This window comes from Delphinus delphis, chromosome 19, assembly GCF_949987515.2.
Source record: "Delphinus delphis chromosome 19, mDelDel1.2, whole genome shotgun sequence".
NCBI lineage: Eukaryota > Metazoa > Chordata > Mammalia > Artiodactyla > Delphinidae > Delphinus > Delphinus delphis.
Genome location: NC_082701.1, coordinates 52,474,406 through 52,500,025, shown reverse-complemented (window position 1 = coordinate 52,500,025; position 25,620 = coordinate 52,474,406). Strand labels below are relative to the sequence as shown.

The window sequence follows — 25,620 nt, the reverse complement described above, 5'->3', positions numbered from 1 at the left end:
CGGAAGCATTAACAGGTCTCATCAGCGAAAAGAGAAAAGGCAGTGATGAAACAGAACGACTCGCAGGAAACAGCAGGCTTCTCGTATCCATATGATAACTGGAAAATGCCTTTGATTTTAAATATAGGGAAGCATGAGGTAAGAATTAACAAGACGGGAAAGAATAGCACTTCCCACTGAACCAGGGGAAAAAAGGGAACACACAGCAACATGATCAAATCAGTAAAAATAAGAAAAAAGAATTGGTGATAGAAATATTTTTTTAATGAAATGAATGTATATACACTACTATATATCAAATAGATAACCAACAAGGCCCTACTGTATAGCACAGGGAGCTATATCAATATTTTGTAATAACCTATAAGGGAAAAGAATCCAAAGAAGAATATATATATATATATATACATATATATATATATATATGTATATATAGGACTTACCTGGTGGCGCAGCGGTTAAGAATCCGCCTGCCAATGTAGGGGACACAGGTTCGAGCCCTGGTCCAGGAAGATCCCATATGCCGCAGAGCAGCTAAGCCCGTGCATCACAACTACTGAGCCTGGGCTCTACAGCCCAAGAGCCACAACTACTGAGCCCATGTGCCACAACTACTGAAGCCCCCGTGCCTAGAGCTCGTGTTCTGCAACAAGAGAAGCCCACGCACTGCAACGAAGAGTAGCCCCCGCTCGCCACAACTAGAGAAAACCCACCCGCAGCAACGAAGACCCAAAGCAACCAAAAATAAATAAATAAATTTATTTTTTAAAAAAAGAACATATATATATAACTGAATCACTGTGCTGTGTATACCTGAAACTAACACGATACTGTAAATCAACTTTACTTAAATAAAAATAAATCTCTATGAGAAAATGTACAAAAAAATATAAAATGACATGAAATCAAGTTTGGTAGTTGATTTTAAGCATGAATGGACTGAAGTTTCCCTTGTTAGACAGGCTTTGAATTTTTTACATTTAAAAAACAAAACAAAACACAGCAACATACTATTTCTCAGAAACCACTTAAAACTAACTCAAAAAGAGAGGTTTATAAAGTAAAAGAGAAGGGCAAAATGACACCAGGCAAATGCAAGCAAGAAGAAAGAAAGAAGGGGTGGAATTATTCATCTCAAACAAAGTAGAATTTATGATTAAAAGCATTAAGCAGGGCTTCCCTGGTGGTGCAGTGGTTGAGAGTCTGCCTGCCGATGCAGGGGACACGGGTTCGTGCCCCAGTCTGGGAAGATCCCACATGCCACGGAGCGGCTGGGCCCATGAGCCATGGCCGCTGAGCCTGCGCGTCCGGAGCCTGTGCTCCACAGTGGGGGAGAGAAACAGTGAGAGGCCCGCGTACCGCAAAAAAAAAAAAAAAAAAAAAAAAAAGATGCTCAACATCGCTAATTATCAGAGAAATGCAACAGTGAGAGGCCCGCGTACCTCCCACAACAGTGAGAGGCCCGCGTACCGCAAAAAAAAAAAAAAAAAAAAAAAAAAAAGATGCTCAACATCGCTAATTATCAGAGAAATGCAAATCAAAACTACAATGAGCTATCACCCTCTCCAGCATTTATTAAGTTAAAAACTTAATAAATGCTGGAGAGGGTGTGGAGAAAATGGAACCCTCCTTCACTGTTGGTGGGAATGTAAATTGGTGCAGCCACTACGGAGAACAGTATGGAGGTTCCTTTAAAAACTAAAAACAGAACTACCATATGACCCAGCAATTCCACTCCTGGGCATATACCCTGAGTAAAAGCTAATTTGAAAAGATACATGCATCCTTATGTGCACTGCAGCACTATTTACAATAGTCAAGACATGGAAACAACCTAAATGTCCATCGACAGATGAATGCGTAAACAAGATGTGGTACATATATACAATAGAATACCACTCAGTCATAAAAAAGAATGAAATAATGCCATTGGCAGCAACATGGATGCACCTAGAGATTATCATACTAAGTGAAGTAAGTCAGACAAAGACAACTAGCATATGATATCACTTATATGTCAAATCTAAAATATGACACAAGTGAACTTATTTACAAAACAGAAACAGACTCACAGACAGAGAATGCAAACTTATGATTACCAAAGGGGAAAGGGGGTGGGGGAGGGATAAATTCGGAGTTTGGGATTAGCAGATACAAACTACTATATATAAAATAAACAATAAGGTCCTACTTTATAGCACAGGGAACTATATTCAGTATCTTATTCTATATTCAATAATGGAAAAGAATACAAAAAAGAACATATGTATATGTATATTTAAAACTGAATCACTCTGCTGTACACCAGAAACTAACACAACATTATAAATCAACTGTACATCAATTAAAAAACAAAAAGACATAGGGAAATGGAATGCAACAATCAACCCACCTAATTTAATAAAGCTCACATTCCTCAGAAGACAATGTACATTATTTTGTGTATACACGGAACACTGACAAAATAACCATCACGCAGTTACTTGATCACAAAAAGGGAATCGTTTTTGAAAACCACATTTTTGGATCACAAGTCATAAAATTAGACATAAAGAATAAAAGGGTGACCAAAACCTCTTAAATACTTGACACCCAGATAACCTTTAGATCAAAGAGGAAATCAAAACTGAAACAACATACTATTTGGAAAGCACTGAAAAAGAAAAACAAAACCTTTGAGGCTCAATAAAGCCATAGAGGAAATTTACCATCAGGAGCACTGACACCGAAACGCTTTAGTCTCAGGGCTCCTCCTCTGCAAAGGCCTTCAGCAATTTTTTCACATGGTCATGTTTTTATAACAATTGAAAAAGTAAGGTATTTCTTTGTCCTTTTTCTTATAGAGCCTCTCCCAATACCCATCCCCAATTACTTAAGTTGCATACCCCACAAAACTTGGATCTGTTTATTTTTGTTTTAAAATGCCTTCGTTATTATGAGGTCCCCATAACCAGAGCTACCAGAAGGATGAAGGTGCCAAGCTATCAGTGTTTCTCTACAGGGGACTGCTGGCTTTGGGAAGGACAGGTCTGTACCACATGGTACCATCCCTGGGCATTGCAAGACATTTAGCATCCCTGCCCCCTGGGGACTAAATGCCAATCATGCCCTCTACTCATTTTGACAGTAAAAAAAAGTCTCCCACATACTCGTGGGGAGAGGAGTTAGTACCAATCATTGTTGACAGCCTATGTGCTGGATTTTGATCTCGCCCCGGGCTTAGTATTAACAGCAAAATAAAGCTGGATTTTCAACCATCTCAGAGCTTCTCAAACAGGTTTCAAATCTATCACCATTATATTCAGACTCCAAGAGGGAATGCTCCCTTTGGAAGGGAGGCTCTGGCAATGTCTAAAAGGAATAGCCTTGAATTTGGAATTTTTTTTTAACATCTTTATTGGAGTATAATTGCTTTACAACGGTGTGTTAGTTTCTGCTTTATAACAAAGTGAATCAGTTATACATATACATATGTTCCCATATCTCCTCCCTCTTGCGTCTCCCTCCTGCCCTCCCTATCCCACCCCTCTAGGTGCTCACAAAGCACCGAGCTGATCTCCCTGTGCTATGCGGCTGCTTCCCACTAGCTATCTATTTTACGTTTGGTAGTGTATATATGTCCATGCCACTCTCTCACTTTGTCCCAGCTTACCCTTCCCCCTCCCCATATCCTCAAGTCCATTCTCTAGTAGGTCAGTGTCTTTATTCCCGTCTTACCCCTAGGTTCTTCATGACATTTTTTTTCTTAGATTCCATATATATGTGTTAGCATACGGTGTTTGCCTTTCTCTTTCTGACTTACTTCACTCTGTATGACAGACTCTAGGTCCATCCACCTCACTACAAATAACTCAATTTCGTTTCTTTTTATGGCTGAGTAATATTCCATTGTATATATGTGCCACATCTTCTTTATCCATTCATCCGACGATGGACACTTAGGTTGTTTCCATCTCCTGGCTATTGTAAATAGAGCTGCAATGAACATTTTGGTACATGACTCTTTGAATTATGGTTTTCTCAGGGTATATGCCCAGTAGTGGGATTCCTGGGTCGTATGGTAGTTCTATTTGTAGTTTTTTAAGGAACCTCCATACTGTTCTCCATATTGGCTGTATCAATTCACATTCCCACCAGCAGTGCAAGAGGGTTCCCTTTTCTCCACACCCTCTCCAGCATTTATTGTTTCTAGATTTTTTGATGATGGCCATTCTGACTGGTGTGAGATGATACCTCATTGTTTTGATTTGCATTTCTCTAATGACTAATGATGTTGAGCATTCTTTCACGTGTTTGTTGGCAGTCTGTATATCTTCTTTGGAGAAACGTCTATTTAGGTCTTCTGCCGATTTTTGGATTGGGTTGTTTGTTTTTCTGTTATTGAGCTGCATGAGCTGCTTGTATATTTTGGAGATTAATCCTTTGTCAGTTGCTTCATTTGCAAATACTTTCTCCCATTCTGAGGGTTGTCGTTTGGTCTTGTTTATGGTTTCCTTTGCTGTGCAAAAGCTAAGAGCCACAGAGCCAGGACTCTGGCAGCCAGAGGGAGCAGGTCTATGTGCAGCCCGGTTACTTCCCAGGTGAGCTTGTGACTGGTTACGTCGTTACGTCCGGGGCTCAGCTTTCTCCTTGGTAAAAGGGCTATCATTTCACCTCTCCCAGAGTTCTGAATGAGTAGGTGAGATAAGTAACATGCCTGCAAGGGTCCGGAGGACAGTTATTCTGCAATATTACTTCTCCTCCCATCCCAGCCCTCTCTGTCTCTCTGGGGAGTTTTCTGGAGCTATGCCTGACGCCTGTCTGAGTACCCTGCTGAAAAGTTGGCCATCTTTTGAAGTTGCCTCCTTAAGGGGTGTGAAACACATTTCTTCTTGGGAGAACTGAGAAATGGCCCAAGGTCCTATGCCTCTGGACAGAACTGGGATGAATTTATGAGCCTGTCAGTGGCTCACGCTGATGGGGGATGGACAAGCTGGGAAAGGAATGCCTTTTTTTGTTCACCAGACACTACCCTAAATGTGCAGTCATAAAAATGTGAAGGGAAAAGAAACGCCCAGACAGGGTGAGTCAGAATATAATGCGTGAAATAGTACGCCAACACAGAGCGGATCCTAAGGAAATCAGACCGCTGTGATTTGCAGGGGGCAGTGGTGCAATCAGCCTTCTGTCTAATAGTGAGATACTGGGAGCCAAGATGCTGAACATGGAGGAATAATTCACCAAAATTCGATACATAAACCATAATAACCAGAGGGTTGGAGTCCATGACAATCTAAAACCACCTGCCGCTTTAAAATTCTATCATCAGGGGAGTTCCCTGGTGGCGCAGTGGTTAAGAATCTGCCTGCCAATGCAGGGAACACGGGTTCAAGCCCTGGTCTGGGAAGATCTCACATGCCGTGGAGCAACTAAGCCTGGGCACCACAACTACTGAGCCTGTGCTCTAGAGTCTGCATGCCACAACTACTGAAGCCCACGTGACTAGAGCCCGTGCTCCGCAACAAGAGAAGCCACCGCAGTGAGAAGCCCGCGCACCGCAACGAAAAGTAGCCCTCGCTCGCCGCAACTAGAGAAAGCCCGCCGGTAGCAATGAAGATCCAACGCAGCCAAAAATAAATAAATTTATAAAAAAAAAATTCTATCATCATATTTATTCCCTCTCAAATATGTAACAAGAGCCTGGGACACACCAGGAACTGTGGTAGCTACTTTGATAGAACAGTAACTTAAAGTGTAAAGGAATAAGTAGCTGACGAAGAAACACACAAACACGCCAACAATTTCACTCCCAGGTAAACAGCCAACAGAAATGCAGACGTACGTACAACAGAAAGGCATGAACAAAAATGGTCATAGCCGTACTACTAGTAATAGCCCCAAACGGAAACAACCCCAATATCCAACCACAATGGAACAAATAAGCAAAATGTAATCTATTCCTACAATGTGGGAGGTTTTGATGAGGCAAGTGGAGCACCCCATCAGGGTGCAAAAGGACACCAGCAGACGTTTCCCAAAGACAGTCCGTCACGTGTCTTCACCACAAAACGTGTGTGGATTTTTGGAGAATCCACAAATAACTCAAGAATCCGGAAATCACTAACGACTCAAAGTGCTTCCCCTGACGATCAAGCCAAACTTCTCCAGGTCAGCCTCTGAGATCAAATCCAGCCCATCTGTGAACCCCTCGCACATAAGGTGGTTCTCCCCACCCTACCCATCATGATTTCTTTTCCAAATGCCTGCTTTTGCTTTTTTATTGACAATGGTCAACAGTCAATAGACAACAATCTCTCTTTCTCTCTCTCTCTGATATGTACAATTAAACTTGCCGTGCAGAGAACCTGTAACAGAGAGCAAACATGACCCCATGTTGGATCTATTTCTTCAGCTGTAACCCTTGTGCTCTGTTGCCTATCTCAGTCATGCTGGCTCTGCACCTTTTGTAAAAGAATATTGCCTAGAGCCTGAAATATAGCCCATTTTCAAGGCACTGACCTTTAAAGGTATAACAATTTTCCATTCATGTAGAGATAAAAAGTTGCAGAACAGAAAATAACAATTCTCTTGTTGGAGGTTTATAGGAACATTGTGACCAGACCTACCTGGGCAGCTGCAAGAACAAAGGATTCCTGCCCTGAGAAGTGTGCAAGGACCAGCCACACCCCCTCCCCTTTTAGTATAAGGAAAGCTTGATTTCTACCTTGGGTAGATGGTTCTTTGCGGCACGAACCCACCATCTTCTCGGCCTGCTGGCTTAACAAATAAAGTCGCTATTCCTTGCGCCAACACTATGGTCTCTTGATCTATTGGCCTGTCATGCCGTGAGCAGTACAAGCTTACACTCGGTAACAAACTTTATGTGTCTGAGTTATTTTGGGTTGGTTTGTGTTTTTTGTTTGTTTGTTTGTTTTTGCGGCACGCGGGCCTCTCACCGCTGGGGCCCCTCCCGCCGCGGAGCACAGGCCCCGGACGCGCAGGCTCAGCGGCCATGGCTCACGGGCCCAGCCGCTCCGCGGCATGTGGGATCCTCCCGGACCGGGGCACGAACCCGTGTCCCCTACATCGGCAGGCGGACTCCCAACCACTGCGCTACCAGGGAAGCCCTGTTTTTTTGTTTCTGATAAATGGAATAAAATGAAAAAGGCATTGATACATACCACAAATATACGTCTCACCAATATAATTTTGAACAAAAAAAGTCAAAGAAAAAAGAATGTGTGGGCTTCCCTGGTGGCGCAGTGGTTGGGAGTCCGCCTGCCGATGCAGGGGATGCGGGTTCGTGCCCTGGTCCGGGAAGATCCCACATGCCGCGGAGCGGCTGGGCCCGTGAGCCATGGCCGCTGAGCCTGCGCGTCCGGGGCCTGTGCTCCGCGGCGGGAGGGGCCCCAGCGGTGAGAGGCCCGTGTACCAAAAAAAAAAAAAAAAAGAATGTGTGACTCCATTTATATAAAGTTTCCAACGAGGCAAAACTAATCAATGTGTTAGAAGTCAGAATAATACTTCCTGCTGGAAAGGAGGGAAACAGTAAAGATTGAGAAGGATACGGGGTTGGGGTGGGGGGAGGTAGAGATGACCTAGAACTTTCTATTGCTTAATCTCAGTGATAGTTACATGGGTATGTTGTATGATAATTCATCAGATGTACACTTGTGATCAGTACACTTTACTGTATATACGTGGTACTTCAATTAAAGTTTTTTTATTTATGAAACCAAATCAGGTGCTAATAGGAAACATGGAAACTAAAAGTAATCAGAATGTGCTGCCACCTCCTGATGGAAGGAACACGGAGGCTAAAGATGCGCAGACGGACGGACGGACAGACACACGTGCGTTTTTCTGAAAACGTTTGTTTCTGCAGTTATTGCCTCTACCTCCTGCATGATCATCACATTTTCCCTCTAGTCGGGACCATCTGAATGCTAACATGCTCCATTAGTTCTTATTTGGCAAAGAAAACCCCAAAGAGCTGGCAGCCCACATTCCTCTGCAGCTACTGCCTCTTAAATCACAGTCTTTGATGGAACCCATATCCACCGTCAATTCTTTAACCCAGGCTCTTTTCCACCTGTTACTGACAGCTTCCATTCTTTCCAAACTGTGACAGATGCTCTTGGCAAGTCACTGGTGACCTTCCAGCCCGATGGTCACTTACCCATCTTCATCCTACTCAGCCTCTCAACAGTATGTGACACAGTTGGCTTCTTCCTCCTTGAAAGATTCCCCTTTTTTGCATCTGTGACCCATGTTTGCCCAGTTTTCTTCCTATTTCACAGGCCACTCCTCTGTTTTCTGTGCTGTCCTCTCTGCCTTTGCTCAACCTCTAGATGTAGGAGAGCGCCAGGGTTGGTCTTAGGTCTTTACTTGTTTCTATCTGTATAATTTCCCTACGAGAGCTCAGCCAGCCCTGTGGCTCCATCCGTGTGGTGATGACCCTCAAATATTTTTCTCCACTCCTTAGCTATCATCTTGATTTGGAAGTCTTACCGGAGTCTCAAAACAACCATGTCAAACATTGGATTTCCCTCTAAAATAGACCCTGCATCCTAGCCAACCAAGCCCTTCCCACCTGTACTACTACTGGTCACCTAGTTATGTGGACACCAAGCAAAGAGTCCTCCTTGGTTCCTCTCTCCCTCACACCCCAAACCAGCAAATCCTGTTAGCTCTATCTTCAAATATACCCCGGATCTGACCACCTCATACCTCACCCACTAATTGAAGCCACCACCCACTCTCGCCTGGAAAACCACAGCCAGACCTCTCAGCTGCCCTTCTGGCTTCCTACTTCCTAAAGCAGGCTTTGCGAAAGTATCAGATTGATGACCTGCTGCTCAAATCTCCCAGTAGCTCCCACCCACCCCCGCAATTGGTATACAATGCAGACTTGGTACCATGTGACAAAGGCACGCTCCCAACTACCTGCTGTCACTCTGGCCGCAGCTCTGGTCTCTCCTGCACCCCCCTACCCCCCATCCCACGCTCACTCCCACCTCACAGCCCTCACCCTGACCGTGCGGAGCACACGCCCAGACTTCACAGGACTCACTCGCACTCAGGCCTCTGCTCCAAACTCACCTCCTCGGAAAGGCCTTCCCCACCCGCCCTACCTAACGGGCCCTCTGCATCCCTTCTCCCCCACCCCTGGCCTAGATACCTTCTTCCCTTGATGATTCACCTCCTCGCCCTCATCCCTGCTTTACACCCCGTCATGAGATTCATTCACTCGTTGATGCGCTGTGGGCCCCCTTTAGATGGTCAGCTCCAGGGAGCACAGACGGTAGTGGGCAGGGGGCGGGCCAGGTCCTGAGAGCCCCGATTTGGGAAATCAATAAACCTCTCGTACCGAGGGACTCTGTACGCTCCGAGCCGTGAAGTGCGAGCACCTTCATAAAGCTGAGGAGTGACGGTCGCTACAGAGAATGAAAGCAAGCTCAGCGAGTTTAACCAACGTGACCGAACGTACCCTTTCCTTGGCTGGGGAGGCTCTTGGTGCAGGAGGCAGGCCCAGGCAGCTGGGGCCGGGCTGGGCCGGGGGTGGGGCTCCAGGACAGCAGGCTGCCCCTCATGCTACCATCACTGCTCCCAAGCCGGAGGAGCCAGTGATCGGACAAGGAGGAACTGGTGGAACCTGTAGGAGCACAGAGAGGGCAGGCTGGACCCACCTCCATCCTTCGGGGCCCCCCGGGCACCTCTCACGGCCAGATTCCCATCCCCGAGCCCGGAGCTACAGAACCAGAGTGGAATTACAGAAACGAGACTGAATCTCTGGAGGAGAACCTATAACTGACGAACCATGAGACCAAGCCTACACACTTAGGGAAAGGCACTCGGGCACAGAAAGGACAGAATGTTGATGAGAACTGAAAGGCTTTTCGTGAAATTACTGGTCGCCAAGTCCAGTTTTCTAAATGTGGCATGTTTTTCACTCTCGCCACGTCTACCTTCTGTGAAAAGAAGGCAGACTTTGCATGACGGTGGGTTTAGACCTGCTGGGGCATCTGGTTTAACTTGGCCATTTTCCAACCATCTGGGTCCAGAAGATCTGAGTCATTTTTTTAAAAATGTTCTTTCGCTCCTAAGTAAGGATGGCTAGTTCGCAGAGTGAAATGTGGCACACAAAAAGGTGCGTTTTGACCCTTCTCTTCCATCTCCAGACTGCCAAGCAAGCTGGAGGTTGTCTAATAAACTTATCTCTGGGGTGTGGTTAAGTAACTATTTCCTATCAAGGCCCCTCATCCCTTATAACTGCCCTTCCCTTTCTACCAGGACTAATGCAGGGTTCTACTGCACAACTTTAATCAAGACCTGGCTCAGCATGGGTGGGAGCGGAAATATGGAATCCCATGCTCCCAAGATACAGAATCTTGCCACAGACACAGAATCTTATTCCTTTTCCCGTTCTTGCATTTCAGTATGTCCCTCCCACGTCCTTGCAAACGGGACACTAGTCTGTAGGGCTCTACACGCTCTGTAGCAGCAAGGCTTCCTCTTTCAGATCCTTGCCAACCTCTCCCGGGCCTCGATGTCTGATAGAGCATCCTCCCCGTTCCCAATCCTCCCCTCTCCTGTAAGGACCAGCAAAACCTACCTCTCATGGAGCTGCTGGCTGACCAGGGAGGGATGCTGTTTCTCTTCTGATAAAACAGGATGTAAGCCCCTCGCGTGTTGACCTCATCTTCTAGAAGCGGTTCCACCGTGCTGTCGTCGTAACTGTACCACTGGCCATCCAGAGAGTTCCGGCAGTAGGCTGCGAAGGTCCAAACCCCAAGTCCCCATTACTGGAGCCCCCCAAAGCAGGAAGACATTTCCCACTGGCATGGCTGAAAAACGGACGTTTGTAATAGAAACGCTGGACCACTTTTAGCCGGAAGTGAATGTGGCAGAATCAGCAAGGATAACCAGTTACACACCCAGATAGATGCTCACTGATCCAGTGAGCTGTTACCACACAAGCTGAATCCTTACGTCGTAGAGCCCGTTCAGGCAAAACCTCCAATAAGAGGGAGTCTCGATTTATAACACTTATGCGAGTCCCAGGCAATAAGGCCAATGTCCACCCCCGTTCTTTTGAGGACCTTCAAAATGCATGTCTCTGATTCAGTACGCAAGGAAAATATGCAGTTGGGATTATGGTACACTTCTTTCCTACCTAAGAACTGCAGTCAAACATTTAAGAAAATGTTCATAAATAAGATTCTCACCACCTTCTAAACAAGTACGAGAAATAGTCCTCTCCTTTCCCTCCACATCTCAGTAAATGGCTCCATAACTATTCCACAACCATTCCATAACCATAATTCGGAAGTCAGCCAACATTTTTCTGTAATGGGCCAAACAGACAACGTTTTAGGCTTTGCAGGTCCCCGATGGCCACATACGGTCTCTGCCATGTATTCTTGTTGTTTTGGTTGGGTTTTTTTTAAACCACTTTTTAGAATGTAAAAACCACTTTTAACTCATGGGCTGTACAAATACGGGTGCCAGACTGGATGTGGCCCACAAGCCACACTTTACTGGCTCCTGCACCAGCCCAAGGGGGCACGGAGAAGGTCGTCTCTGCTCCTCCTTTTCTCTTCCACCCCACGTTGAGTCCAAAAGCCAGTCTCACTGATCCTCTTTCCAAAATATGCCTTGAATACCCTGTCATCACCCAAGTCCCAGCCAACACCATCTCTCACTTGAGCCCCAGAAACTTCCTCCTAACTGGAATTCCCACTTCCACTCTTGCACTACCCAATTCTCTGCTCGAGCTAAGACCTCAGTTTGTGAACTAGATTATGTCTTTATTCCTCTGCCTAAAACCTTTGAATGGCTTCCCATCACCCTCTGAAAAAAGTGCAAACTCTTGCCCGTGGCCCACAGGGCCTCCAGACCCAGCTCCATCTTAGGTCACTTTCCCCTTCAGCCACAACAGGCTTTCATCAATTCTTAAACACGCAAACTCCGCCTCAGGGCCTTCACGCAGGCTGGTAGCTCTGCCCATGTTTTCCCCCCATTATTCACACAGCTAGTTCCACCTCATCCTTCAGCTCTTGACCTAAAAAGGTAACATCCTCAGGGAGGCCTTATCTGTATCTCAGACACATCAACCAATCACCTTTCCATGACACCAAGTAGGGAAAGTACTAAAGGGACAAGCATCTTTTTATTGTCTGTGTCTGAAATTAGTCCCATGAGGGCAGGACTCCTATCTGTCTTGTTCATCACTGAGACTCCAGCATCTAGCCCAGGGTTTGGCATAGAATGGGACTTCATAAACATTTGTTCAATGAATGAATGAGTGATGATCCTGGATTTTTATACAGTCTGGTGCTTTCCAAATTGCAGGTTCATTAGTGCACTAGGAATAGAGCATTTTTCCCCAAAATGAAATATTCTCAAGCATTTTTTCAAAAATGAAATACTTTATATTATTCTAGAAGAGACCAAGGTACACGATTATGAACAACTGAACGAGCTGCCAAGCTGTTTCTGTCCTTCCAGCCTTCATTCTCTCCAAGTCCCTCCGAGGGATTAACAATTAAAGGTACCCCACAGAAATAAAAGATACCGAATCTGGTAAGTAGGAGTCCGTGTGCTGAATCACAGACGAGGATCAATGGCACTCTCTGGGTTCCAACAGCTACCCTCTGGTATCCGACACGGCCAAAAACTCGGGCTGTAACTAACTTTCTATTCCAACCCCTCACGGAACTCCGCTGGACGCTTGGACCAGACGCCACCACCCCACCCCCGGCAGGTGCCCGGTGTGCGCCGGGTCAGGGGTCAGCTGGTGCCGAGGGCCCGAGCGAGCTCGGCATCCCAGGGGTGCCCCTTCCCCGGGCACCTGGAGGCCCGGGCCGCAGCCACGGGCCGTGAGGCAGGCTCACCTGTGTAATGCCCACCTTGCAAACTGCCGTGGTGGTTGCAGACCGCGTACAGGTCGTACAGGAAGTCTGGTGGGTAGCTGGTGGGCAGGCAGGCCGGCTGCTTCCAGGAAGGAGGCCAGGGGCCCGGGGAGGCCTTGGGGCCCGTGCTTCTCTGGGCCACATGGGGAGCCATGTCGAGGCCGGCGAGCGGGAACTTCACCAGCGTGGAGAGCTTGTTTCTCCTCTCGCCCACTTGGCAGAACCGTTTGAGGTGGATGATGAGGATGTCGGGCAGGGTCCACAGGCTCAGCTTCACCACGCCCTGCTGCAGGGCCTGGCAGTGGGGACACCGCCACGCATCGTCCTGGGCCAGCTGGAAGGGAAGCCACCGGGACCGTAAGCCACGCCCCCCCGGGGTCGTGACCCACCCACTGACAGGCCCCGGGCCGGAAGGGGCGTGGACTCCCAGGGCGGGACCTGTTCCTCCTTGGTGTAGAACTGGAAACACTCGTCCAGGCTGCAGCTCTGCTGCTGGTGGGCTTGCTGTTGCCGCCACACGCTGTCCGCGTCCTGGACCCGCTCCTCCTGGATGCTCCCGAACAGGCTGCAGGAGCAGACAGAGGCCACGCAGGGTCTCACCCCTGAGGGGGCCCTACTCCCAGCTAACGGGGTGCAAAGCATCTGCCCGGGAGGCAAAGGCCCCCTTCCCAGGGCTCCCAGGGCACCCACTCGCTTTTACTGGACTTCTCAGTGCCCCCACGGACCCAGAGAGGGACCGAGCCCTTGGCTTACTCATTTTTGTTTCATGTCGTGGTGCAAGGCCTGGCACCTAGCAGGAGATTAATAAACACTCGCCGGACTGAACAGTGTCCTTTCCCGAAGTCGGGCAGATGCACTCGGTGTTAGAGAAGCAGCCACGCTGAGTGATTAAGAGCATGGACTTGAGGCGACAGTGGGTTCAAAGCCCGGCTCTGCCAGGCACGGGCTGTGTGACACTGAGCAACCGTTTAACCTCTCTGTGCCTCAGTTTCCACATCTGATGATGTGGATTCGTGTCGGACCTACCGCACAGGAACTGATGCATGAAATAAACTGCATGGATGTAAAGGGCTCGGAGCAGTGGCTGGCACGGGGTGAGTGGGTAAGTGTCACCTCACCATTTCCAACTGTGACTGTTACCACCACTCACACCACCCACAGCCATCGTTATTATTACTCCTGTCGCTGTTGTTTATATACAGACAATTGCCATTGGGGCTTCTCTGAGGAATGGGCCACACGGCATCCGGGGGGCATCATACACCCCACTGTCGCATCAGGGGAACTGGCGCAGGAAGGTCCGTTTGCACGGACAGGCCCTGTCCCCTCTGCCAGAGCTGGGCTCTGCTGGACTCACTGCTCCTTGGTGCCACTGTCCCACTCCACGGCCAGTTTGATGTGCGGGGGGCCTCCCGGCCTCCTGAGGTGCAGAGCCCTGATGAGAGAACAGGGAGCCCATCAAAGGCATGGAGTCTGCTTCCCACTCTCTCCTCCAGCCCCAGGACTGATGTTCCCAACAGAAATGTCCAAAGCTGCATGGAAACTGAGGTCGGGGGTCTGGGGAGGTGCTGTCTGCAGAAGACTTGGTCCTCAATCCACCCCTGAAGGCTCTGTCCCAGCTCCCCTGGGAGCTGACGAGCTCCCAGGATTTGGTGGCTGCAAGGCCACGACTCAGCCCTCCCACTGCAGCCCCAGCCATCTTCTCAGTGTCGAGGAGGCCATTCTGCTTGAACGTCCTCAGCAAATACCCAGTTCTGATGATGCCTCAAATGAGCTGCTAGGTTTTCCTCCACTGCACAGTGAAAGGAGCACCTTCCAGTCCACCTCCACGACCTAAAAGGTCTTCCCCTTCCAGACCCTCCCATACCCAGAAAATCTCAGGGTGAATCAACCCATCGCTCTTTCCAGCTGCTTGGGCTCAGCCCATTTCAGAAGAGGTTGTCTGGCCTTAATGCGGAAGAGACAGGACAAGGAGAGACTGGAAGATGTGAAATCAACAAGACACATATGGGGACTTCCCTGGCGGTCCAGTGGTTAGGGCTCCATGCTTCCACTGCATGGGGCATGGGTTCGATCCCTGGTCAGGGAACTAAGATCCTGCAAGCCACGCAGCGTGGCCAAAAAAAAAAAACAACCACCACCAAGACACATATATACGAGTGACAGACAGGAGGGTCTGCACCTAAAAGAAGTTTTTGAATGTACTGCAAGAAAAAAGTGGAGATGTCACATGTGTCCCTAACTGTCACCAAGATGATTCAAAAACAGGTTTTGAGCTCACGGAAGTACACAGTCCTTAACCAGCCGCATGAATGTGCGTAAATTCACTAATCATTGGGAACCTCAGTGTCTCCCTATCTCTGAAGTGGCCGTCAGTCCCGCTCTAGACATGAGGGTTGAAAGCACAGAATGTGTATAAGGACCTAACCCAGGCGCTGGTGCTGAAGACCAAAGGCAGCTAAGATTGTCATCAGTCTTATTGATACACAGCCTTGAAGGAGTCTAGTCAGGTAGGAACGTATGCATTCTCTTACCACGTCTGGAACATCCCCTTACCTGTCAACTGTCCAGTGATAGAGGGGCTGGCTGTCCTTTGGGGACAAGTAGCTGCAGGCCAGGGACAGCCCCACAACCCGGATGGAGAACAGTGACCCCAGGTTCTGCCAGGCCAAGAACAAGAAGCAGGTCATCCCACATGTTGGTGTGAATCAGACGGTTAAGTGCAAAGAAGTTACTCAAAAAATGTAACCTTTTGCTTATAGTGTATTTTGAATATGCCCTTAATAATTATTCCAAATCCAGAGATATAAAGGCTTCAGTTTTTTTAGAAGATACACCCTATACCTTTTAACATAGTGACCTAATACCGTGTAACACATTAAATTCTCCAAAACAATGAACGCAGTGATTTAAAATAACACAGGTTTAATTGGGACAAATGTTAGCACAGTTAATAGGGAATTAAACCAATTCTGTTCATTAATTATTAGCAGCTAATTTACTTTATTAAGATGATTATTGACGTCACCAGATTACCAAAATGAGGCAATTATCTAAAAACAAGTTAGTGTGCATTTTACGTCTCAAATGCTAAATAAGTATTTATACATGTCGAAATAAGCTGCGTAAAAGAAATACCACCTATGTTGTTATTCTAAGATGGACACTTTTTTTATATTTTAACTTTTCTGAAATTGAAGTGAGCCTTAAACAGCCTTATTCACAATAGTCAACAGGTAGAAGCAACCCAAGTATCCATCAACAGATGGATGGATAAACAAAATGTGGTATATACGCACAATGGAATATTACTCAGCCCTCAAAAGGAAGAAAATTCAGATGCATGATACAACATGCATGGACCTTGAAAATATTTTGCTTAGTGAAATAAGCCAGACACAGGAGGGCAAATATTGTATGATTCTGTTTATTTTATTTTATTTTACTTTACTTTTTTTGTGCTACACGGGCCTCTCACTGTTGTGGCCTCTCTCATTGCGGAGCACAGGCTCCGGACGCGCAGGCTCAGCGGCCATGGCTCACGGGCCCAGCCGCTCCGCGGCATGTGGGATCTTCCCGGACCGGGGCACGAACCCGTGTCCCCTGCATCGGCAGGCGGACTCTCAACCACTGCGCCACCAGGGAAGCCCTATGATTCTGTTTATATGAGGTCCCTAGAGTAGCCAAATTCATAGAGACAGAAAGTAGAATGGAGGTTCTCACGGGCTAGGGGTTGGGACAACGGGGAGTTGTTATTTAATGGATATAATTTTTGTGGGTATGGTGAAAAATCTGGGGAGTATAGTGGTGATGGTTATGCAGCATGGTGAATATAATTAGTGTACATTTGTGAACGGTTACAATACACATTACATACATTTTACCACAATATCTAAAAAAAAAAAAAATCAATGGTCTCTTCAAGCAATGGAAATACAGTTCTTAAAATTGTCACTGATGACCTTGGCCACGACTAGAAAAAAATGAAATGTCCTTACAAAGTCTGACAAAGATAAGTGGCAGAAATCTCTACTTAAAAAACACTGATGAAGGCTTCCCTGGTGGTGCAGTGGTTGAGAGTCCGCCTGCCAATGCAGGGGACACGGGTTCGTGCCCCGGTCCGGGAGGATCCCACATGCCGCGGAGCGGCTGGGCCCGTGAGCCGTGGCCGCTGAGCCTGCGTGTCCGGAGCCTGTGCTCCACAACGGGAGAGTCCACAACAGTGAGTCCACAACAGTGAGAGGCCCGCGTACCGCAAAAAACAAACAAACAAAAAAAACACTGATGAAATGTAGGTTGAATTCAGGCAGGAGAAGAGAAGGAAAACATTATATTTCAAAGAAACAGTAACAGACCGTGTGACCCAAAACATAGTCAGGGAGCTCTGAGCCGACTCCTGGGCTGTGGTAGGTGATGGAGGAGGGGCAATAAGTGTGACATTTGGGGAGTGTGGACGCCTCACTGGACTATACCTACTCTCTAGCTGACCTGCCGCTTCAACAAACACAAAACTGATGGCTGGAAGCAAGCTGACTTCAGGGGCTTGGATTCAGGGCTGGCCATGGGAGGGTGTACTTCCCAAGGAGAAGTTAGTTAAATCTGGGGGGGAAAGCTCTTTTTCCTGGCACCCCTAATGGAGCCTTGCTGTTTGCATGGCAACATAATAAGGCACCTACACTGCAGAGAAGCAGCTCGCCCTGCCTGCCCACGAAGAAAATTTACAAAGGAACCAGAAAAATTCCTAGGCAATGATCGATCTCTTTTCTTCATAATTCATTGCAAATTAATCCCATCTAGCTAATTGGTCATTTTCGTAAGAGACATTTTCCTGTCCTTCATTCTTGGCTAGGGAAATTCACTTTGGAACCTTCAATGTATGTTCACTGCTTTTAATCTCTTTGGTTCAATGTTGAGAAGACTGACAGGATTCTTTCCAAATTATTACCAATTCTTTTCAAATTCTTTTCAAACTCTTCAAAATATAAAAGCCTTGGGAATTCCCTCGTGGTCAGGTGGTTAGGCCTCGGCGCTTTCACTGCTAGGGCCAGGGTTCGATCCCTGGTCGGGGAACTAAGATGCCGCAAGCCACGCAGAGCGGCCAAAACAACAACAACAACAAAACCCAAAATATAAAAGCCTGTGGGTTAGATGGGTGAGCTAGCCTGGGAGCCTCACAACCACTTAGAACACATTATTCTTACATAAAACCATGGGCATCCACACATGTGTCACTGTATCTATGGACAAGCGTCCGTAGCTGAGTTGGAGGTTGCCTGTATTCGAATTTTGCAGGCCCCACTGACTGCTTCATCGGTCAAATTGAAATGACCGGAGAGATGCAGAGGCAAGAGCACATGGGAGACCAGGGGGAGAATAAGAACAGCTGAGTTCAACGTTTGCATGAAAGCCGTTTCATCCACTCTCAACAGCCAGGAGCACAGGGTTTGGGGAAAGCTAAAGCTATTACTAGATATTCTGACCTACTTAGGGAGAAGTTCGAGTTTCTAATTTGGGCACCATGGCAGATATGCTGGGCAGTTCGTGAAGCAAAAATCCTTTGGAGATAAAGATTTGGTGCAAATGTAGAAAAGGTCTTAAACAAACTGGTATTTCGTGTAAATCCCAAATCAGATGTACGGTTTTCCCTAAGCAGGAAGGAACATGAATTATGTAGAACTATACAGAAATCCCTCTGAAATGTTTGGTACATCCCCCAAATGAAAAGTTCTTACTTAGAGAGTAGTTGGGGGAAAACAAATTTCTGAGGCTACCGACATGTCCCTAAACATGTTAAAGTCTTCTATGCCAAGCAGCCCTCAGAACAGGTTCTGATACAATCGGGGCTGAAAGGAATGGTTTTAGAATTTGTTGTTTTTATTTGGAAACTACCAGTCTGAGAATAAATAAATGAGCAAGGCAAAAAGGTGTTTCCCCTTGAGTTTTTAACCTGTTTTTCGAAAACTGGACAAAACTGTTTTAATACCTAGGTTTTCATATTTGGACATAAACATCGATTTTAATTTTCCACAGAAGTTATACCTCAAGTCCCTTGAAATTTTTGATCCAAATGTATAAGTTACAGTTTATTACAATAAGCTCCCCTCCAAGAAGAACTATGGGAAGCCATAAATATACAAAACTGAGATGAATGATGTAAATCCCACTCTTTCTTCCAATGATGTTTCGAAAGATTTAACGAGCAAAAGCTCCGTCCATGAAAGGTATTTTGTAATGCCACAAAGAGAGAAACAGCACGGAACATAAAACGGTGATTTTCTTGCATATAAATCAAAGTTGTTTGGTACGACAGTGTGAACACTGTCACTGACAGCAAATGCTTGTCTCTCCTGAGCTACCACTAGATTCCTACATCCCTCTCTCCACACCCCACCCCCCGACAACACACACACACACACACACACTGACATGCTGACCTGTACAGAAGCCTCGCTCTTCATGAGATAGCGGACCTTACTGAGAATGCACTGATGGAGCTGGACCCATGAGATGGCTCTGTCTTCCCTAATCAGGAAAGGTGGCCCAAACCTGGAAATCCAAGGAAATGAGGTTATTTCAGCAAAAGAAAAACCAACAATACCCAACAGTCAAGAGCATTGGCTCTACTCATTGGCTTCTCTCAACTGGATAAGAGTTGAGCACAAAACACAATACAAAATTGCCCATCTGAGACCCTCGTTATGAATGGAGACATGGCAGTGTAAAGAGGTGGCTGGGAAACCCTCTTCCCCAGAGAGAGAGCACAGGACCCAGAGGAAAGCCAGGCAGAGATAAGCCCAGTGGACACATCGATGGCTTTGTGTATCAGGAATATTCTCGCAACTGGGAATGTTTTCCATATCCCGATCCGATGAGCACGCAGCAGTGAGCTTGTGGTGCCTAGACTGCCTGCTGTCAATTCCAGCTCTGCCCTGGGTACCTCTGGACAAATCACTGACCTTTGACTGCTCTCTGGCCCCACCTGCAAGGCTGCGTGAAGATCCAGTGGGGTAAGAATGTGCTACTGTTGAATTAACTTTGCGAAAGTTAATTACGAGCTGGTGCACTGGATGGGCAAGGGCACCGGGTGTCAATTGTTGAATCGACAGATGGGTGTATTCACCTTATCCTCTATTACTAGGCATTTGGGTTGTTTCCAATTTTTTATTTAAGCAATGCTTGCTCATGGCGGGAACTATACACGTTCTTTTGCCTACGCCTTTGGGTGCACATGACTAAGTGTTTCTTTGGGATAAAGTTCCAGAAGTGGAAATAAGACCAAAGCTATTTATTTCCAACCTGCCCTCTAGAAGAGCCACACCAATTTACCCGTGAAGCATGTGCCCCATTCTCTTGACACTTGCCCAGAATGAGTATTATCAATTTTTTAAAGTTTTTTAATAGTCTGGAAGGTTAAGTATAGCACCTTGCTATTGCCATCAGAATTTCTTCTATGACTAACGAAGCTGAATATTTTAACCTATGCCTGTATTTCTTCTGTGAATTAACGTTCATCTCTGTGGCTCATTTTACTAAAAGAATACTATTTCTGTCCCTAATCTGAGAGCTAGGTTTTATATGACGGATATGCATCCTTCAGCTGTCACATGATGTAAATACTTTTCTTCTTTCAAATGTGCTCTTAGCTTAGCATTTTAAATGTATTGAAAACATTAGACTTTTCCTTGATAGCCTCCTGCCTTAGGTGTTCAAATAGCCCCCAACTCAAAGATATAAATATTCCCCTATATTACCTTCAAGTTATTTTATGGTTTCCTTTTCTGTAATTACCTCTCCAATCAATATATACATGAGAATTTATGGCGGGAGTAAAAAAATTGATTATTTAAAATAAAAAGAAAGGAAAGTATCAGTTAGCCCAGGCTTAGTATTAAATAATTCATTCACTCCTTACTAATATGAAATACACCATTTTTATCATCTAACAAATACTGAAGTATGCTTGACCTGTTCCGTGTCATTGATTTAAGTGTATACTCTTCCGCCTATATCACAATATTTTAATAATTAAAACTTTATTCTGTTTTACTAGAAAAATCCCTCTTCCTTCTTTCTCCTGCCCCCAATATTTTCTGGCTACTCTTACGAGTTTGTTCTTCCAGGTAAATTTTACAAACATTTTATCCATCTAAAATTTTTTCATTGGAGTAATATCTTTTACACATTTTATTTGCATTCCGTAAGAAAGCTATCTGGTTTTGTATATTTGTTATGCAACCAGTCACTTTCCTGAACTCTTTCATTAGTTCTAATTACTTTCAAGCTCTTGGTTTTCTGGACAGAGAATAATATAATTTGCAAATAGTGGTCATTTTACCTCCTCTTTCCAATAGCCAGTTTCTTTTTCCTTTGTCTTACTGCACTGCCTAGGCCTTACAGCACATGGTGAGAGCAAAAATCATTGTTCCTAAAACCAACAGGGAAAGCTCCGATGCTCAATTGTTAAGGACAATGTTAGCCATCTGCTGAAGGCCGTTATTTCTGATCCTCTCGATCAGGAAGTACCTTACTCCCTGCTCCTTGTTGATCAACTTTGAGAATGGATATTTATTTTTTTTCAAATTAGAATTATTCTAGCGCAAATTCCAAGTACATGTTGACACAACCCAGACATCACGTAAAAGAAGGATGAAGTTAAACATACCTGCTGGCCTGCTGGCCTGAGCCCACCAAATTACAGAAGAGGATTAGCACCGTGGTCTCACTGTGGACGGGCAGGGATAATCGCTGACCCTCGCAGGCTGCCAAGCGTGGGGAGACGGGTAGACCAGATGGACGAGCTGAAGGGCGAGAATTACATTTGTGTTCTTAAAGGAGCTGTTGCGCTGGGTCAGAACCCTGGCTTCTAGCCCCTCTTCTCTTTGACCATCCATTAACCACCCTTGGGAGACACTGGAGGGCTTCAGGGGAAGTGCTATTAAGGTTCATGGCACTTGTTCCATCAGGCACCTGGCATAAGATGATATCCATGGTAGTGAATTTGCTGTTGTGGTCAGCCAAGTTTAAAGTATAGGCAGGGATTTTAATTAATACTTTTCAAAGCCAATCTGAAAAATACACCAAAATGATTCTGGTTGCTTGTATGCTTTGATCAGAGAGCTGTAGAGTATCCGCTCTCTTAGAACGCCAACGTAAGGGGTACAGAGAGAAGGTCAGAATCTTTATTGTTGAGGAAGTAGAGGAACTGGACCATCCTCAATTTCCAATCAGCTCTGAAACTTTCCTTTTAAGGCACAGATGTGTCCTGTGATTGAATTTGAAATGAGGGCTATTTTACTGAGTTATCACATAATCAGGGCCTGTCGATGTCCTGTTCCAGGCCCAGAGTCTCTCTGATGACTCAGAGCCCCTGCAGACACTTGGTTCCCACAGGCTGCCTGCCACCTAGGCTGGCCGAGGATGTGGTCCAGGGCATAGGATTCATCTGGGGTATGTGTGTAACAGTGGTACAAGGTCCTCTAAATATGAGCCTTACTGACTGGCTAATTGGACCGAAATGGATACTGACCTACAACGAAAGGCTGTCAGAAACTGGCCATCTTGGCCTATCCAAAGTTTAGGAAAAGTTAACATAGGGAAGCGGGACTGTTAACAAAAAGTCATTTAATCATCTCTTTGGCCATCTATGCTCCAGTTTGTAACAGTTTTACTTCAAGCACTGACCTTGAACCATAAGAGTCCTGAAGACAAAGATTACCCCAGCACCTATTCTGAACAGTGGTTCTCAGAACGTGGTCCCAGGACCAGCGGCGTCAGCATCACCTGGGAACTTGCTAGACGTGTAATTTCTCAGGCCCCACCCCTGGCCTACGGAGTCAAAAACACCGTGGGCAGGGCTCAGAAATCTGTTTAAACAAGACCTCCAGGTGACTCTGATACTAAGGTTTCAGGAACCCCTGTCTTAGTTGATTAACTTTTATAATCAACCATCTGTACAACAAATATCGGAGAAGATAAGCCTGATATTTCCAAGTACTAAAATGAAGTGTCTTTTGCCTTAGCACCCAATGAGTATCCTCTCAAACCTATAACTCGTAATATCCAAATAACATTATGCAAAGCACTCTTGTACCTGAGAGCATCTCCTGGCCAGGTGACGGAGGGGCTTGGAAGGCATACACATTATCTCCCTCTGCAATAGTATTCAAGTCCTCTTCATCAAAGAAAGACCGCTGGAGTCCAGTGGGATGAAGTTCAACCAAGATCACCTGGAATGAGGAGGATCACTTTCCCTCTAGTTTCTCAAAGGGAACTTAACAAACACATCATGCCTTTATTTATTTATTTATAAGTCTTTTTTTTAAATATTTATTTATTTATTTTTGGCTACGTTGGGTCTTCGTTGCTGCGCGCGGGCTTTCTCTAGTTGTGGCAAGCGGGGGCTGCTCTTCGTTGCGGTGCGCGGGCTTCTCATGGCGGTGGCTTCTCTTGTTGCGGAGCACGGGCTCTAGGTGCGCGGGCTTCAGTAGTTGTGGCACGTGGGCTCAGTAGTTGTGGCTCGCAGGCTCTAGAGCGCACGCTCAGTAGTTGTGGTGCACAGGCTTAGTTGCTCTGTGGCATGTGGGATCTTCCCAGACCAGGGATCGAACCCGTGTCCCCTGCACTGGCAGGCGGATTCTTAACCACTGTGCCACCAGGGAAGTCCCCTATAAGTCTTTTTTTTTTTTTTTAATTTATTTTTGGCTGTGTTGGGTCTTCATTGCTGTGCGTGGGCTTTCTCTAGTTGCGGCGAGCGGGGGCTACTCTTTGTTGTGGTGCGCGGGCTTCTCATTGTGGTGGATTCTCTTATTGCAGAGCATGGGCTCTAGGCACACGGGCTTCAGTAGTTGTGGCACGCAGGCTCAGCAGTTGTGGCTCGGGGGTTTTGAAGCACAGGCTCAGTAGTTGTGGCACCCGGGCTTAGCTGCTCTGTGGCATGTGGGATCTTCCTGGACCAGGGCTCAAACCCATGTCCCCTGCATTGGCAGGCAGATTCTTAACCACTGCACCACCAGGGAAGTCCCCATCATGCCTTTTAAATTCCTGACAGTCCTTTTACTCTCTTAAAGTTTCAAACTCTACCTCTCTTAGACTTCTCCCCTTTTTATCTTTTATTACTGCTATTTTTTCCCCCAAGACTCTCTCACCCACTGTCCTACTCTCTCCCTCACTATAGATTCCCATATAGCACTTTGGGTTTACAAAGCAAGATACACACATTTTTTTTCCCCAGTTGAGATCTTCATTAAAATGGTGAGAGAGGTCAGAGGGATTGACTGGGTGGGGGCAGGAAGGAGTCCACTGGGGTGATGGAAAGCCTCAATAATCATGGTGGTTACACGTATGTACATGCATGCAAAAATTCAAGTTATAACCCTAAGACATGAACACTTTCTTGTACCTATGTTATTCCTTAACAAAAAGGTTAAAAATACTCTTTAATTAGAAAACAATCCCACGAGGTCACCAGGGAAGTGTAAAATTTCCATTTTACAGTTAAAGAAACAGAGGACCAATTACTTTGTCCAAGGTCAGAAAACGAGAAGGGACTGAATCACAATTAGAACCCCACTGCAAGCCCTTCTCATCATACCGCATTGCTTTTCACCACCATCACTTCTACCCTGTCCTTTCATGGGGGTCCCTGTTAGGAGTCTGCCCTCCAAAGTCAAGTGAATCCAAACTCTTTACCAAGATGCTAAAAAAAAAAAAAAAATTGGAGCACGTCCATCCCACTCTCTTCCAAATTGCCTCTCTCATATATACACCACAAGTTCCTTCAGTAGTTCCTTATATTTCATTTATTGTCCCTTCAGTCTCCTGGCTTATATTCCCGGGAGTGAAAGTATAGAATAGTGGTTGTGAAATCAAACCATCTGCGTTTGATTTCAAATCCTGGCCCAGCCACTTACCAGCTGTGTGACCTTGGGTAAGTCTCAGTGCTTGCTGCTAAAATGAGGATAATTGTAATATCTACCTCACAGGATGGTGGTGAGGAGTAAATTAGCTATAAAGTTCATAGAATGGTACTCAGCACTTAGTAAGCCCTACTGAGAGTCAGCTATTGTTGAAATGATGATGATTGATTGTAAGATAAAGGTGGTATCCTTTTCTGGTTATTTTGTGAAAATGCAGGAAGAGGTCAAGGCCCCGTCAGCACAGACACCAGGGACTATTAATCAAACAGAAACTCAGGAGTCACTCAGGAATCACCGCGAGCCAGAAATTAACCTAAACACCCTAGACAGCCGGCCCAGTTAGCATCCATCAATCCCATCACCAGGCCCCATCACACCTCATCCACAGGGATGCCACCTTCCTCTGCAACCATCTTCCTCAGGGCTGCCACCGTGCTGAGGATTGGCACGGCCAGGCCAACACGCAGGGACTGCTGGCTCTTAGAGGGGAAGACCAAGGTGACGCTCAAGAATCTGGAAAATAGGAAGGAGGCCACATCCTTAAAGGACTGACATGGATTGTTGCCACCATCACTGATAATGGATCAAGTTCAGCACTTAGGCAAAATCTCTGCTTCCTGGTCGGGTCATTGCCCTTTAGGTATGCTGCCACCAGGTGGCAGTGGAGAGCCAAATCTCCAAGGGTCTCAGCTGAGTGTACTTTTCCAGCAAGTTAAAAATAAAAGATATTTGATTAAGAATCACAATACAGACCTTCCTCAACTTATGATGGGATTACATCCCGACAAACCCATGCATTGTAAATTGAAAAC

The 25,620-nt window shown here is 46.1% G+C and overlaps 1 protein-coding gene across 2 annotated transcripts in view; it reads right to left on the bottom strand.

The window, feature by feature from the left end:
- USP43 (ubiquitin specific peptidase 43) overlaps positions 1–25,620 on the bottom strand; it is a 62,495-nt gene that overhangs the window by 7,140 nt on the left and 29,735 nt on the right. The window contains exons 5-14 of one of the 2 annotated variants that reach the window (XM_059997941.1): positions 25,186–25,321; positions 22,984–23,119; positions 21,556–21,691; positions 19,328–19,439; positions 15,450–15,553; positions 14,251–14,328; positions 13,332–13,458; positions 12,876–13,227; positions 10,595–10,753; positions 9,470–9,634 (exon numbers count right to left, since the gene is read on the bottom strand). In XM_059997941.1, the coding sequence (XP_059853924.1) occupies positions 9,470–9,634; positions 10,595–10,753; positions 12,876–13,227; positions 13,332–13,458; positions 14,251–14,328; positions 15,450–15,553; positions 19,328–19,439; positions 21,556–21,691; positions 22,984–23,119; positions 25,186–25,321 (1,505 nt within the window). The remainder of the gene's footprint in view (positions 1–9,469; positions 9,635–10,594; positions 10,754–12,875; positions 13,228–13,331; positions 13,459–14,250; positions 14,329–15,449; positions 15,554–19,327; positions 19,440–21,555; positions 21,692–22,983; positions 23,120–25,185; positions 25,322–25,620) is intronic. The other variant, XM_059997942.1, reaches the window with a different exon arrangement.